The 16966-nt window shown below is 37.2% G+C and overlaps 1 protein-coding gene across 3 annotated transcripts in view; it reads left to right on the top strand.

Annotated features, from left to right (window-relative positions):
* RPRD2 (regulation of nuclear pre-mRNA domain containing 2) overlaps window positions 1-16966 on the top strand; it is a 136030-nt gene that overhangs the window by 93732 nt on the left and 25332 nt on the right. For 2 of the 3 annotated variants that reach the window (XM_006902212.1, XM_006902213.1), the window contains exons 3-5: window positions 13326-13426; window positions 15688-15740; window positions 16356-16482. In XM_006902212.1, the coding sequence (XP_006902274.1) occupies window positions 13326-13426; window positions 15688-15740; window positions 16356-16482 (281 nt within the window). Of the gene's footprint in view, window positions 1-13325; window positions 13427-14344; window positions 14423-15687; window positions 15741-16355; window positions 16483-16966 lie in introns of all 3 variants that reach the window. The other variant, XM_006902211.1, reaches the window with a different exon arrangement.

The following is a 16966-nucleotide window of genomic DNA, read 5'->3' as shown; positions in this document are numbered from 1 at the left end:
GTTCCCTGGAGTCAAGGATTTTGAAGGTTCGTCTGACATACTTTGGGCATGTTGCAAGGAGGGACTGGTCCTTGGAGAGGGACATCATGTTTGGGAGAGCGGAGGGACGGCGCAGGAGAGGAAGACCCTCGATGAGATGGATCGATTCTGTGAGTGGAGTGGTCGGAATGAATGTGTTTGAGACAGTGAGGTTGGCACAGCATAGAACGGCGTTTTCGGCTCTTGTACATAGGGTCACTATGAGTCGCAAATGATCCGATGGCACATAATAACAACAACAAGATCATTCTTTAAAATGCATTCTTATATTATTTTCTATTTATTTAATTACTTTCTGTGGAAGCAGGAATGGTATCCACTAAACAACATGCCTCCAGAAACTCTATGAACATTGATAAATGTCAATAGTTGTAGAGGGGCTTCAGGCCTTTTGTTGATAGAGTTGCTATGAGTAATGCTTGACTTGAAGGCAGTCAACAACAACAGCATCATAATTAGCTTCTCTAATTCTCTAGTTCTCTGATTCTTATGATAGTTATAGAAAGGCTTCAGGTCTTTTGTTCATAGGGTCCCTATGAGTCATGATCGACTTGACAGTAGTGAATAACAACTACAATTCTCAGAACAGCCATAATGAATAGTTATGGATAAAGATGTTACCTTTATTTTACAGATAAGGATTGTTGTTGTTGTTAGGTGCTGTCGAGTCTTATACGACTCATAGGGACCTTATGACCAAAAGATACGAAACCAGTCTGTCCTGTGCCACCCTCACACTTCCTGACATACGAGCCCATTGCAGCAGTCACTGTGTCAGTCCTCCTGGTTAAAGGTCTTCCTTTCCTTCAAGACCCTCTACCCCCTCCCAACATCTTGTCGCTCTCCAAGGAATAGCACCTCCTTCCAGTATGTCCAAAGTATGTAAGGCCAAGCCTCATTATTCTTGCCTCTAAAGAACACTCTAGCTGCACAGTCTCCAAGACATATCTTTTTGTTCTCTTGGCTGTATATGGGGTGTTCAGTGCTCTTCTCCAACACCACAGCTCAAAGATGTCAGTTCTTTTCTGTCATCCTTATTTATTGTCTGGGTCTCGAATGCATAGTTAGTAATTGGAAGGACTATGGCCTGAATCAGACCTCAAACTAACATCACTTACTCCTCAGTAATTTGGAAAGATCCCTAACTGCAGATTTTCTGAGTGCAATGCGTCTCCTTATTTCCTGACTGCTTGTACCAAGGGTGTTAATTGTGGTCCAAGTAAGATGAAGCTGTTGACAGCTTCAGTCTCTCCATCCATCATGACATATTGGTTCAACGGTAAGAAGGTTTGTTTTCTTGACATTGAGACACAATCCATACTGAAGACTACATACAAGAAATTATATAGAACTACCCTCGGTACCAGCAGTCTGGAAATCAGGATACCTATTTTATTGAGCAAGTTTGCAGAGACATCTTTAGAATACTGAAGAGCAGTGATGTCAGTTTGAAGAGGAAGGTTCAACTGATTTAGGCATGATCTTCTCAGTTACATCAGCGAGCTGAACAATGAATAAAGATGACAGAAAAAGAACTGATGCCTTTGAGTTGTGGTTCTGGAGAAGAGTACTGAATATCACATGAACTGCCAAACAGATATGTCCTGGAAATGGTGCGGCCAGAGTGTTTATTGTAGACAAACATGATTAAGCTTTGTCTTTCATACTTTGGATATGTAACTAGGCAACGCTGTTCCTTGAAAGAGACATCATTCTTGCAAGCTTGGAGAATCAGCAAAGGAGAAGACGACAACCCCCAGGAAGATGGATTGACACTGTGACTTCAGCAATAAGCTCTAGTGTCTTAGAGGTGATGAGGATGGCTCAGGATAGGGCAGGTTTCAGAATGGCTCTTCATAGTGTCACTATGATAACACCGGAACTCTGGTGACTTAATAGTAAAACGCTATACTGCAATCCCCAAAACACATGGTTTAATCCACCAGCTGTTCCACAGAAGAAAGATGGATAGTTTCCTCCCAAGATATTTACTGCCTCTGAAAACCTGCTGGAGGGTCAGCCATGGGTCAGTTCTGTCTCAACAGCAACTAGAAATGCACACACTCTCAGAAAAAAAAGATACTTGTAATGAGTAAGTCATTGATGATGCCAAATTCCATCATGTGATAACAGCATTACTTCTATCACCAAGGCCGTATTTTCCAACTACCAGCCCTTTGTTCTCAAAATTTGCATTTCAGTTACTATTTACGTATTTTGGCTGCATGTTTGCATCAGGCTGGTAGAAGTCTTCACAGTATGTGTGTGGATATTATCCTATCACTGACAGCATTGTACTTAGGACCTTAAAATGGTCTTTTTTACAGTGTTCTTGAATTGTTCTTTTTCATAATGAATGTTACACTGTTCCTCTTCAGTTTGTCATTTCCAGCAAAGTAGAACATAGGATTTAAAATAGTCTGATTGAAAAATGGTCAATTCTAGAGTCCATTTCATGTCACTAATAAGTAGGATGTCCATCTTTATGGATTTCGAGTTCCAGATTTCTTTGATTAGTACTTAATGCATTCCATGTTCCGTTTAATAATGGCTACTTAAAGCATTTTCTTCTTAGTTGGAATGATAACCATATCATTGACTTAAAGCTTTAATCCATTCTAAATCATTCAGATAGACTCTACTTTAAGGAGTCATTCTTCCCTCCTGTATTACCAGTGCTTTCCAGCCTGGGGCTTTACATTTCAGCCTTTTCTCAGATAGTGTTCTACCATTCAGGAGTTTTCAGTGACCCTTTATTGCAGAACTGGATTGCCAGTTTTGCTTCCAGTCTGTGTTAGTCTGAAAGCTCCATTAAACTTGTTCACCATGGGTGATGCTGGTTGTATTTGTAATACTGATGACAAAGTTTCCAGCAACACATAAGACACCACAGAGGACCTTAAAATATCCTGTCCTTACACATATTCAGACCTCTGGTAAGAGGGTAGATTGATATTGAAGCATGCTTCCTACACTGTAGTAGCAAAGAACCAGACTGGTGAGCATCCTGGTAGATAAATACTATGTCAGTACATAAACAAGAATATGTGTGTGTAAGTTAGTAAGAAAAAGATGAGTAAAAAATTAAACTGAGTTATGCTGAGTGAAATATCCCAGTCACAAAAGGACAAATATTACATGATGCCACTGTTGTAGAATGGGACTGTCCTTGGGGTTGGGGAGAGACTGAGTAAGATGGGTTCAATAATGTATACTGCACTGAAGCAGAGGAGGGAGAGAACCGTCTAAAAGAGAGATGTAACTGGGTATTTCTGTCATCACAGGAGACTAGAGCGAGGGCTGCATGGTGGAGGGGACCTGGGGGAGGGTTTGTAAAACAATGAAAGAATCTTTTCTTTTACTTTTCCATAATTTTTGGACTCATGTACTTATAACTTGTTAGTCAAATTTGTGTCTTCTAGGTTGCAACACCCCCATGATACATCTTCAAGGATATGTACATGTACAGCCAAGCACAATCAATAAGAGTGCATCTGAATTCCAAAATCAGTCTCCATAATAGTCTATGTGTTTCCTACTGCCAAAGGGGCCCTTTAGAGTAGTGAGAGAAGATCTTCACCCTGAAACCCACAGCGTCCCTTTTCAGCAGGAAGTAGCTAAGAGAATACGCCGTCCCCTTTTCCTTATGACTCAGGGTGAAGTCTCTCTCAGGGAGGAGTGATAGGGAATGGCAAAGGATACACTGACAAAGAAGATTAATCAGAACTGGCTTTGACAAGCACTGTGGCATTTGGACAAGAACAAACTGGGAGGAGGGTGGAGAGAATAGTGCAACAATGAATGAGTGGAAGCCCAAAATCTCTGTGAATGTTTATGAAAATTAATAAAATATAATTATAGGGAAAAAAATTAAACTGAGGTGCTCTCAAGATCTTCCCAACTTGTAGTACCCCTCTGTTCAACAAAACAAAACCCTGCCCAATCCTGTGCCAACCTGACCATCTCTGCTGTTCTTAAACTCATTAAGGACGTCACTCTTGTCAGTCCATGTTGTTGAGGTTCTTCTTCCCTTCACTGACCCTCTGCTTTGCTAAGCATGATGCCCTTGTCCAAGGACTGGCCCTTTCTGGCAACGAGCCCACAGTATAATAAGATGACGTCTCCCCATCCTTACTTTCAAGGACATAGAACTCTGGGTGCACGTCTTCCAAGGCAGGCTTGTTCATTCTTTAAGAAGTCCTGGAGGGGTAGTTCTACTGTGTTACACTGAGAGGGGCAGGGTCACTCTAAAGTTGTAACCAATAGAACAACCCCTAACAATAACCTGACCTAACTCAGTAAATTCATTCAGTCAGTGCAAAAAAAAAAAAAAATTAAACTGAAGACTTTACTTGGAATTTTCTGTATTAGAAATTTAAACATGTTGTTTATTAGTCACTTCAAACAGCTATTAACATAAATAACTGCCTAAAAATTAATTCTTATAAATCTCTTTCGTTTCATAGTAGCATCCAGCTAAATTCTTAATTTTTCATTTATTCTGCTACAACATCCCATGTCATCATAATGCTAGAACTGAGATGTATCATAAGGCAAAACTACATGTCCAAATTTGAACAGAGAAATATTATAGGTAACATCTCTTCTTCTCTGCTGTCAGCATGCTGTAAGGTTTGGCTTCACTCCTCTTTCCAGGGTTCCTTTACCCCTATTCCCTCTTCTTTCTTTTTCCCTTTAACTCTTTTCTTGGCCTACTTTTCATTAGTCTGTCTAATGTCTACTTTCCATTGCCTCTGTCTTGTCTCTCCCCCCTCCCCATCTTATTATCATAATCTTTTTCACTTGTTCTGCTAAGAAGAAAAAATACGTACACAAAAGGTTCTTGTTATGTGCTAGCAAGTTGGAACTGACTCATAGCTGACCTCCAGCGGGTTTCCAGAATATATACATCAGAGGACATTGCTCATCTTTTTCCCTAGGAAATACTGGTAGATTTGAACTGTCTGCCTTTGGGTTGGCAGCACAGCTGTACTATAGCTCAGGGGAAAGGTAGTTAATTATTTAAAAGGGATAAAAGAGAATTCTAAGGTATGATGGAGTTGTATCTACTGAAAGCAGTTACTAGTCCTCCTATACCTGAGGAAAAAGTGCATAAGGAGCCACCTGTCTTTATAGATAATCAGACTTTGGTAAGAGAGTAGACTGATACTGAATCATACTTCCTACACTATAGTAGCAAAGAACCAGGCTGGTGAGCATCCTTCATTGTCCTGTAAGAGCAGTTCTTTGCTGTGCTAAAGTGCTACCCCTATATTCTCATCTACTTGAGAATAATCCCTGCTGCCTCTTCCAGACTGTCGTGTCGTGTCACTCAAGAGTCCTCTGGTAGCAGAGATTATCTTGATTGAGGGATGCAAGGTAGGGATGGAGATAAGTAGAATTTGCAGTCTGGCTTAATATTACAAAGTGAGACAAAGAAGGATGGGTTTTGTAGCTGAGAGAATAATAGAAGTTGATCAACATACCTACCAGATTGGACAAAAATATAAAGCCACATGCCATTGTTAGATTGTTACATTCTGAGAATTCTTATTTTCTGTTGATGGAAGAGTTAATTGGAGCTTTTTATTTTGAATTGGGTGAAAAGGCACAGAAGAGGTCATTCCCTTCAACAGTTCATAAAGAGTTTTTATTTGTGGTATTGAACATCACACATCTTATTTCCTCCCTGTGTTTACTTCTTTCTTTTCTAATTATTTCTATTTTAAGAATTAATAAATGGATTAATGACTATGTTTAATCAATCCCTTATTGTGTATTACTCTTCCCTTAACCCAGTTTGTCTATTAATTTTTGTTCCCTTCTCTCTCCATTGCTGTCTGTTAATCATTCAGAAATGATTCTGAATGCAAACCTTTCCTTAGGCAGTCACTTTTACATTTTTATAATTTCAGTAGAAGATTACATATTGGTTTTTCACACAGTTATTCATAGACATTTTGTTTTATAACATTACAGTTGATTAATTTAACCAATATATTATAAATGTCTAATCAGACCTGTTTTATATTGCCCTTCCCTTGATCCAATATATCTGTATATTAAATTTTACTATCCTTTCTCTTCCTTCCCATTCTCTTAACTTTTGTAACTTTTCCTTAGCTTTTTAAATTGTTGTTTTTATAACTTAGCTTTTTGTCTTAGTTGTTTTATACCATTATTATAACTTATGTCATGCAACATAATTTGTTCTGGATTCATCCTTGCACATTATCTTACGTATTCTTGAATATTTTTAAATTATGATAATACTTCATTTGTGAATTTACCATAGTTACTTTAGCCATTTGCCCATTGATGGACACTTGCATTGTTTCCAGCTCTTTGGTATTATAAATAATACTGCAATAAACATAAGTATGTGTGATGTTAAGGGGTTATTGTTCAAAATGGATTCCCAGTCCATTAACTTACTTTGTCAAGTGGATGGGTGGGAATATGCAAATGGGGTGCATTAGCCTATCCACAAGGGGATTTGTTAGTCTCACCATTTCACCAGGGATTGGCGAGGCTTGACATTAAATTGAGTAGCTCTAGCAGCAGAATTGGAGGATCTTCCCCATCAGCAAAAGAGAAAGCAAGAGGATGTAGTGTTTCTTTCAGAGCCAGACATTCTTGGGTTCATAGAGCCAGACTAGGGTTCACGGAGCAGCAGCCACAGTGGAGAACCAGAGACCTGACATGAGAAGAGACCTTGGGACTGCTACACTACAGAATCAGAGCTAAGAGCCTTACTCAGGTTTGTTGGACCACTGGTAGTTTTGGGAGGGAGCCATAATAGGAATTGAGAGTTCAATGCTGAGGCACCTGCAAGCACATTTTGGAACCTGTTCTGACTCTTACACTGCTACTAACCTAATTAGCCTTTTGACTTCCCAGTATGGTTTTGTTTCTCTTATGAACTATTACATTGGATTTTGGACCCAGTAAAGCAGTAAAATTAGTGTTGGGATGTGTAGAAAGAGGTGCAGGAGTGTGGGAGACATGCTTGACCTCATAGGAATTTGTTTTGTTGATGTTGTTGACGGAGACAGTTTCCCTTTGTCAAGTTGATAAAGGTCAGATATGGCCATCCACACACAGTCCTTCCTCTTTTTACAAAGAGGAAGATGCAGTAACTTTAACAGTGAATTTGAACATGGCAAAGATCATGAGGATGGGGCAGGAGAGAGCAAAGTTTTAATCTGCTCTTCATACAGTCACTGTAAGTTTGGTTTGCTTTAAATGGCTTTTTAACAACAACGAGAAAAGATTAAGTTGGGTTGTTGTTGTTAAATGCCATCGAGTAGTAGGCGACTCACAATAACCCTATGAACAAAAGACCTGAATACTTGTATAACTTTCTTCATTTCTCCAAGTTCATAGGGTTTCCAGAGGCAAGCTGTTTCGGAACTGGATGCCACTCCTACTTCCAAGCTTAATCAGGGAACTTCACCAAACACTGTCCGCCACGGGTGACCAATACCACGTTTGGCACATCAGAGTCACAGTGTTCAGCATCACAGCAATCATGAGTTACCTCTGTAAAGCAATGGACAGATCACTGCTTTACCACCTTGAAGAATGTTTGACCAAAAACAATTAAATGCAGGTCTGAGGAACACAGATAAAATCACCCACCTTTGGCTTGGTAACATCACTTTCTGTCTGTTAGGCCAGCTGAGTTCTATGTTGTTGTTGTTAAATGTTGTCGAGTCATGGACAACTCATAGTGACTCTATGAACAAAAGACATGAACACTTTCATTGTTGGGTTAGTATATAAATAATTATACATTAGCTGAAGCACTAATGATTTTAGTATACACTATAGAAAAACGCTTTCACAATATTTTTTATAATGAAATAATAAATTCTCAGTATCATGTTCACATAGTAATTTGCAATTAATTTCAACAAAATATCACTTTAACATTTTTTAAATTAATATTGGTAGTAGTAAAGACCCAACTTCAGAAGCTGAGATATCCTCCTCTGTTTGCCAGTGTAGGATGGGGCAGAAAATGGTTGCGCCGTATATCCTTCCTCTCCACCAAGCCTTTTATTTTGAGAGTGTGAGCTTGTACCATAGTTGTTGAAAAACTGTAGAATTTTAGTTAAGTATAGAGACATCACATAGAGACATTGTGATGGTTTGCATATAAATTGAAAGATAATTTATAAACAAAAAGTAGATTTAGCAAGTTTGCTAGATTAAAAATACCTATGAATCAGTAACATTTTAATACATCAGAAATGACTGATTAAAATATACAGGAAAAAAGGATATTCAGAGTAACAACAAAAACGTAAGAAGGACGTAAGTCAGATCTTTTAAGAGAAAATGATAAATTGTTATATAACAAGACATAAAGAGATATGTAAATACCAACTGGAAATTTGGAGGAATTTGTTGCAAAGATTCTAAAATTCACACAGAAAGTTCAATATCTTATAATAGCTTAGACAGTTAAGAAAAAGAGTAAGTAGGACTTACTACCATTTTGACATATAGTGACTCAGTAGAGCAGAATAGAAGTACACCATAGTGTTTGCCAGCACTGGAATCTTTATGGGAGCTGACTTCCACATCTTTCTCAATTAGAGCAGCTGCTGGGTTTGCAGCACTGACCTTTGAATTAACTGCCAGGCACTTTTAACTACTGTATCATCTAAAAAGAATTTAACCTGTGATAAAGTAGGACTTAAGACTTAGCAGTAGTAATCAAGAGCTGATATTGGCACAAAAATGGACAGATTAAAGGAAGAAAGCATACAGCCTTTAAGAGAATCTATAACTTATATTGTTGTTAAGTGCCATGGTCTCTGACTCAACAGATTAAAACTGTACCCAGCCTTGCACCTTCTTCACAGTCTCTGTTGTGCTAAGTCCATTGTTGCAGTCACTGTGTCAGTCCATCCTCGCCTTCTCTGACCAAAGTATGATGTCCTCCAAGAACTGACCCGTCTGATAACCCAACATATGGGAACTTATTAAATGGTGTAACTTGTATTATACAATAGTGAGAGAAAGGTAAACTCATTAGATGATTCTAAGATGTATAGTTTCTCCATGAGGAAAAGCTATATTACAAATGAATAAAATTGGAAATAACAATTTTAAAGGGAAGAAAAAGTTTTCAACCCATAAAACAGGTAAAGAAAAATATTTAGGAATTTTATTATATCACAATTAAAAACCATTTCAGAGATACTGTAAAATTAGATCACTGACACACTGGAAAAGGTATTTAATAGATAAATAAGGTGAGTTGTATAAATGTGAATTCTTTTAGGTAATAAAGAATAGCAAGTTCCAAAAGGAAATATTCTTATCTATTGTTTGTAAATGCCAAGGTTTTTCAAGTATTGACTATTCTTTCCCTTGAAGTGTAGCCCATTGTATTGATAAACACAGTATTCTAATGCTGTCAAAGAAATAAGATATTTATGTTTTAAAATAAATTTCCAGAAATGACTGGAACAACACATCAACAGAGAACTGCCAGAAGTGCAGACTGGGTTTAGAAGGGGTCGTGGTACTTAGGGATATTGTAGTTAATGTTAGATGGATCTTGGCTGAAAGCAGGGAGTACCAAAGGAATATCTATCTGTGTTTCATTAACTATGCAAAGGTGTTTGACTGTGTGGATCACAACAAACTGTAGCAAACTCTTTAGAAGAATGGGAATCCCAGACCATTTGATAGTGCTCATGTGAAACCTATACTTGGACCAGGAGGCAGTCGTCAGAACAGAGCAAGGAAACACTGCATGGTTCAAAATTGGGAAGGGTGTACACCAGGGATGTGTCCTATCACCATACCTTTTCAACCTGTATGCAGAACAGATTATCTGGAAGGCTAGACTGTATGAGGAGAAGTGTGCCATCAGGATTGGAGAAAGATTCATCAACAATCTGCATTATGCAGATGATACAACCCTACTTGCTAAAACTGAGAAGGATCTAAAGCGCCTGCGGCAGAGGATCAAGGACTGCAGCCTTCAATGTGGATTGAGGCTCAATGTCAAGAAGACAGAGATTCTCATCACTGGGCCAATTGGCAGCATCAGAGATGGATGGTGAAGAGATTGAGATTTTTCACAGCTTTAGTTTGCTTGGCTTCACAGTCTTGACACCAGCAGCCAGGAAATTAAAAAATGTATTGCGATGGGAAAGTCTGCTGTTAGAGACCTGTGTAGAGTGCTGAAGAGCAATGGTGTCACTCTGAAGACTAAGGTGTGCCTGGTGCAGGCCATGGTCTTTGTGACTAGGGAGGATAGAAGGAGAATTGATGCCTTTGAGCTGTGATGATGGAGAAGAGTATTGAATATACAATGGACTGCCAAGAAAACAAACATATTCAGCCAGGAAAGGGTTAAACCAGTCTGCTCCTTGGAGGCAAGGATTCTGAAGCTTCGTCTGACATACTTTGGGCATGTTGCAAGGAGGGACCAGTCCTTGGAGAGGACGTCATGCCTGGGAGGGTGAAGGGACAGCGCAGGAGAGGACGACCCTCTGTGAGGTGGATTGATTCAGTGACTGAGATAATCGGGATGGGTGTGTCAGAGACAGTGGGATTGGCATAGAATAGAGCAGGGTTTAGGGCTGTTGTACCAAGGGTCGCTATGAGTCGCAGGCAGCTTGGTACATTACAACAACAAAAACAATGCTTATTTTGGCAGCAAATAGATCAAATCCCCGCCTGCCAGAATGACATGCAGATTCATGAAATATTAAATATTTTAAAAGAAATTAAAAATGTGTAGCCTAAGAACTTGCTATTTAAAGATTAGGTAAGTAAGGATAGAAATTATTAAATGAGAGCTGTATTTGCTGTGTAAATGTTTCACTTATAAACAGTTATTAAAAGAAAACTTAAAAAAATAATTATTGTGTGCTCTTTTGGAAGCAATAAAGGTTTGGTTTTTTTGTGGTGAGAAATTTGAGGACAGTTATTAGTGACTGTTGTATAAACTGTTAATTGTATACCTGAAAAGTGTTAACTTGGCAGATGTTGTGTTAGCTCTAGGGAGCTCTGGTGGTATAGTCCATCGGGAGTTGCACTGTTAACCCGAAGGTTTCTTTTCTCTACCAGTTTGAATTCACCAGTGGCTCCAAGGGTGAAAAATGAGCGATCTCATCCAGCCATGAGTCTGTGTTGATCTGACAGCAATGAATTGATTCTGATAACAGTCAACAATCCCTGTAGTATAACAACACTCGTACATTTCTTCCATGTCTTCTATTTGTAGTCATTTTTTTTTCTTAACTTTTTTGCCTTCTGTGTTGTATATCCCTGGCTAAATGCTACCCTTTTGATCTTGTATGGTTGATTCTTAAAAGATTGATGTTCCTCCCAGTGTTATTGATCCCTTGATGGACCTATTGTATGGCTGAAAGTTGAGTCATGGAGGTGATTTCAATTTCTGACTTGAAGGATGACTAAAGGCTGTATAGTTTCATGTTTTGGTTTTTGACAATGATAGAATATTTTCCCTCCTTGAAATGTCTGTTCCTGTAACTGTGCCTTTGTTCTTACTTTACACTCTGAGATTATACAGAACCAATTTGATTCCTCTTTCTTTATAACAGTTGTGCCCTCCCTTTATTGTTTTTTTCTATTTTCATAGTTACATATAAGACACACCTTTAATTTTTATTTCCTTGTAAGTCTTTTTTTTAAATAATTTCTTCTATTTCCTTGTGATTATTATTTTTTTTAAAAATTTTTACTTTATTATTTTTGTGTGAGTGTATCATCAAATCAGATCTGACTGGTACAGGAGGAAATTGTCCCTCCTTCCCCGGCAGAGCATCTGGTGGATTCGAACTGTGCGCCTCTGGAATTGTAGTTGCAGCTCCTTACCACTAGGCCACCAGAGCTCCTCCTTGTAATTCTTAATGCACCTAATATTAGTAAGAGTTTTTTTCTCTTGAGGAAAGATGAAAAATCTAAATGTAGAAACTGCCTTTCTGTGAACCAGAGCTGCTTCTCTCTTTCATTTTAAATATTTCCTTATGCTATTATGAAATAGCTTTTAAACTCTTTTATTTTAAAAAAAAATCTAGCATTGTTCAGCCTTGCCTTCCTCATTCTGTATTTGCACAGTTAGTTTCTTGGAACATTTTCTTTCTTATTAAATTTTATCTTAATCTATTTCATTTCTATTTTGGGATGCTACTGTGTCAATTAGTATTTCGACTAGCTCTCTGACTGCATATCCATCAAAAAATACATCATCCATAAATTCATCTATATAAAAAAGTGTTGTAAAAACGTGGTAAGAAACAACTATGAGATATCATCTCACCCCAGTAAGAATAGCAAAATTTATCAGAACAGCAAACATCATATGCTGACGAGCTTGTAGAGAAACTGGAACCCTTATTCACTGTTGGTGGGAGTATAAAATGGTGCAACCACTGTAGAAGGCGGTATGGTGCTTTCTCAAAAAGTTGCAAGTAGAGATACCATTTGACCCAGCAGTTCCACTACTGGGAATTTACCCTAAAGAAACCATAACTGCCACCCAAGCAGATATATGCACAGCCATGTTTATTGCAGCTTTGTTTGCAATAACAAAGAGCTGGAAACAACCCAAGTGCCCATCAACAAATGATTGGATAGAGAAGCTCTGGTGTATTCACACTATGGAATACTATGCAGCACTGACAAACAAGGAACTGATGAAATATGCAAAATGGATGACCATGGAGGCCATTACGCTGAGTGAAGTATCTCAGTCACAAAAGGACAAATATTGCATAGGGCCACTGTTGTAAAATGAGACTGACATCAGGGTTGAGGGAAGACAGAAAAGGAGGGGAGGAATGATGTATATTGCATTGAAATACTTGAGGGAAAGAACTGTTTAAAGGGGATATATGAATGGGTATTCTTGTCATTACACAAGTCCAGAGTGAAGGCTGCATAGTGAAGTGGACTTGGGGAGGAGGGATTGCATATCAATGAAAGAGTTTTTCTTTCTTTTCAAGGAGAATAGCGAATTGTGGGGGAAGGGGTTTGTAGGGAGAAAAGTACAACAATGAATGACTGGAAACCCTAAGTCTCTGTAAACTTTCATTAAAATTTATTTAAAAAAATATTATGTGATACAGAAAAAAGTGTTAAGATTTTGTTAATCCTGTATATTGTAGAAAAATGTTTTAAATAAACATCATAAGATGTTTAGAAAATTATTTTATTGACAGCCTAATTCTCACATTTCTAGTTTGGGATATAAATCAACAGTTTTCTCTATCTGTTTCATGTTTTCTTTTCAGGGATCCATCTGTCTCCAAGTCTATAGAACGAATTTTTAAAATCTGGGAAGATAGAAATGTATACCCAGAAGACATGATTATGGCATTACGAGAAGCTTTGAGTAAGTATCTTTATTAAATGTAAAATTTGAGTCAAGGTTCAAGCTTTAAAGTTGTACTGTTTATAGATTTGGTGCTGTTGCTTTGTAATGGAAATAAAGTCTTGATTTGGCCCTGTGTGTTTAAAAGTGAATACTTGTAAAAATCTGGATCTATTTGAATGAAAATTGTTCTTGGGAATGGTTTGGGTTTGTTTTTATTGACTAGCATACCAAGTAAAATAGCTATCTGATTATTTTGTTGAATTTATTTTAAATTGTGCATTATGTTAATAAATAGCACCTTGTCCTTAACTTTTTAAAAATTTTAAACAGGGGCTTAGAATTATATTTTGGGGGGGTGGAATGGACATAAGTTTCCGTATACCATTGTTATTATTGAGTCGGAATCGACTTGTAGCTGACCCTTCAGTGGGTTTTCAAAGACTATACATTGCATGGGAGAAGATGACCCAGCTTGTGGATCCGAACTGCGTGCCTTTGGGTTGGCAGTGCAACAACTCCTTACCTCAAAGCCACCTAAGTATATATTAAATGCTCTTCTGTATATTAGATGCATGTGATTGAAGTTCTTGAGTAGAAACTGATGATATCTAATACCATGACTATCATTTAACTGCAAATTTGCTATAAAAGTAGTATCTTCTAAGAAGCTGTTAAATTCTCTATTTTAACTTGTTAAATAGTATTTTAAAAGCCTGTTGGCCTCTTTTCAGAATTGGTCATTTGATTGATTGTAAAAATTCCATTTGACAGCTTCTTAAAATTGGTGGGCATTTTAAATTTTTTTAAAAGAAAGGAAAAGACAAGACACGGCACACAGTCTTGGATTGCCTTTTTTCATACTACAACTTTGGCACTGAAGTGGACAGACAGCAGCTTCCCATAATGCCAGATTGCAAAAACTGAAATGTTTTCCAGGTACCACTTTCAAAACTCAGAAGCAGCTGAAAGAAAATCTGAACAAACAACCGAATAAGCAGTGGAAGAAATCACAAAGTAAGGAACAAAATCTCAACTAATATAAAATTACCTCCTTTTTGGAGCAGAAGAAAATTTAGACCATTTGACACCGTACCTGGCATAAACTATGGTCAGGCCTGTGTTTTCCAGGCCTGGGAGGCTCCCAGTGACTTAAACAAGCCATCATGGATTACTGCTTATAAGCAAAAACTACTTTTAAACAAAGAAAATGCAGGAAAAGGGTTTTAATGAGTGAAGATTCAAGAGTAGTTGGGGAATTGAAAGAAGACAATTTTACTTGCTAGTGCCCAGGCTAATTTTCAGGTTTAAAGAGATGTGAAGTTAGAGGCAGCTGGCATTAAACAACCAAACTGAAGAGGAGACTAGGCATTAAGAAGCATTTCTGTGGGAGCCATGAAATCCTTCAGATTTGGGGATACACTCTGCCAGATTAGACATGGGCCTCCAATCCTGGCCAGAAGCTCATTCTCTAACTGGAGCTCCTGTTATCTTTATCCTATTTACCCAGCATGAGATCAAGGGAGTGGAATACTGCATGTGATAGGCTGCTATGGGCCAAACTGAGGATTGTTGAGAGAGTCTTGAAGGAGTGGAGGGAACAAGTGAAAGACAGTGAGAACTGGGAGGTGCACAAGACACTTGGGATGGTTTGCTCCAGTCAGCATTTGATATTCATTCCTGAATGAGGGAGACTTTTGACGTCCTTTTGATCATAAATTGCATGCCTAAGAACAACAAGAGTCATCATTTCAGCCAAAGTTCAACCACAGTGGTAATATGCTTAGAACTCTCCTTGCCTAATTTTTGTTATGAATTAAGTCAACAGAAAAAGAGATCCAAATACATAGGCATAGAATTGATATTTGTAAGTTAGGTTCTTTACCAGTGTTCAGGATTAAATGGATATTCTGTTCCTGAACACTGTCTATTTGTGATATTGAGAGCCTCTCATTCTCAGTCAGATGAGGCAAAAAGGTACTTCATGTATCTCAATTTCTCCAAATAAATATATATATAGATTTTTATAACTTCAAAGGTCTTTGTGAGGTAAGTAGGCTAGACCTGTCTAAATAGAGAATAAATGTTTATATTTGATCATACTTTGAAATATTTAAATTTCATATTCCACTATTTACTCTTAAGATTTATTATTATTTATATATGCATGTTTGCTTTATGTTCAAAGAATGAACCCTTAACTACAGAGCTGAAGTTTTATCTGAATTTTAATAATTTCTTTGTGTCTATATTCTTTATGACCTTTTGTTTAATTCCAACAGCATCTACGAATCCAAAAGCTGCTCTCAAGTCTAAGATAGTTGCTGAGTTTCGAGTAAGTTCTAAAATAAGATGATCATCTCAAAGTATTATCAGTTCTTTAGTGATAGAGGTTTGTTTGTTTTTTAAGGTTTTTTTTTGTTAGAGTTTTTTTATGGCCAATTTGTTTTTTACTCATTTGTATATAAACTATAATTTAAGAGCCCAGATTGTGAAGAGTCTTCTATCACTAGTGGGAAAAAGCACCTTTTCTGAGAATATTTGTTAATAGCCGAGTTGTGTATTACATTTATGTCAGTCAGGGAATTTGCCTTTCTAGAAAGGACTGCTAAATTAGACTGACTTAATTTAAAATCAGTGCACAGAGGCTGTGTTTACATAATTAAAATGTTTGAAGATAAAGCAAGCTATCGTCTGTTACATGCTCAAGCCCATATCATAAATTGCCCTCTCAAAATTAAAAAAAAAAAAAGAAAAGAAAAAAGCATTTTTAAGCTGTAAATGCAAAGGTTGATTTTGGCAACCAGTAAGAACTGATATTGCTCTCTCTGGCTGTGAAGACAGTAAAGATCTTTTCACAAAGTTTTGTAGGGTTTTATTTTTGTTTCTCTTTTTTAAAATGGAAAGATATGGAAATTATGTAAATGAAATAATGATATTTTCTGTTCAGTCTCAGGCCCTCATTGAAGAGCTGTTGTTGTACAAGCGCTCAGAAGACCAAATAGAATTGAAAGAAAAACAGTTATCAACTATGAGGGTGGATGTGTGCAGCACAGAAACTCTCAAATGCTTAAAAGGTAGTACTGAATATCTTTTCTAAATAGAGTAATTTTTATTTTCTTTTAAATCTGACATTTTTTTGAGTAATCAGACTTAGATTGTAAAAAAGCATTTGCAGCATCGCTGGTTTCATAGAAATAGTTTTCTTTTCACCACTTAGAATGCTTTTTTGTATGTTATTTATTGTTTATGTCATCAAGTCAGTTATTAGTTTGAGATGTTAGTTAATATAGTCACATATTGCCCCTTAAAAGCTATGTAGATAGTTGTTTTCTTTACAGTGTAAATTGCAAATAAGAATCATTATAATAATTTATTAGGTTGTAAACATCATGAAAGTGCGAATTTTCACAATATTTCCATTGCTATCTAATTTTTCTTTTTTACTTTTATGAATGAGAAATATGTCCTTAGGGGATTGAGTTGCGAGATTTTGTACTTGCCCTTAAAGCTGTACTTTAAAAAAGTATACTTAGAAGATTAATTAACAGTTAAATTCTG

This window comes from Elephantulus edwardii, unplaced genomic scaffold, assembly GCF_000299155.1.
Source record: "Elephantulus edwardii isolate Elephantulus edwardi_28Jun2011 unplaced genomic scaffold, EleEdw1.0 scaffold00384, whole genome shotgun sequence".
Taxonomy (NCBI): Eukaryota; Metazoa; Chordata; class Mammalia; order Macroscelidea; family Macroscelididae; genus Elephantulus; species Elephantulus edwardii.
This window is presented reverse-complemented; position numbering and strand designations above follow the sequence as displayed.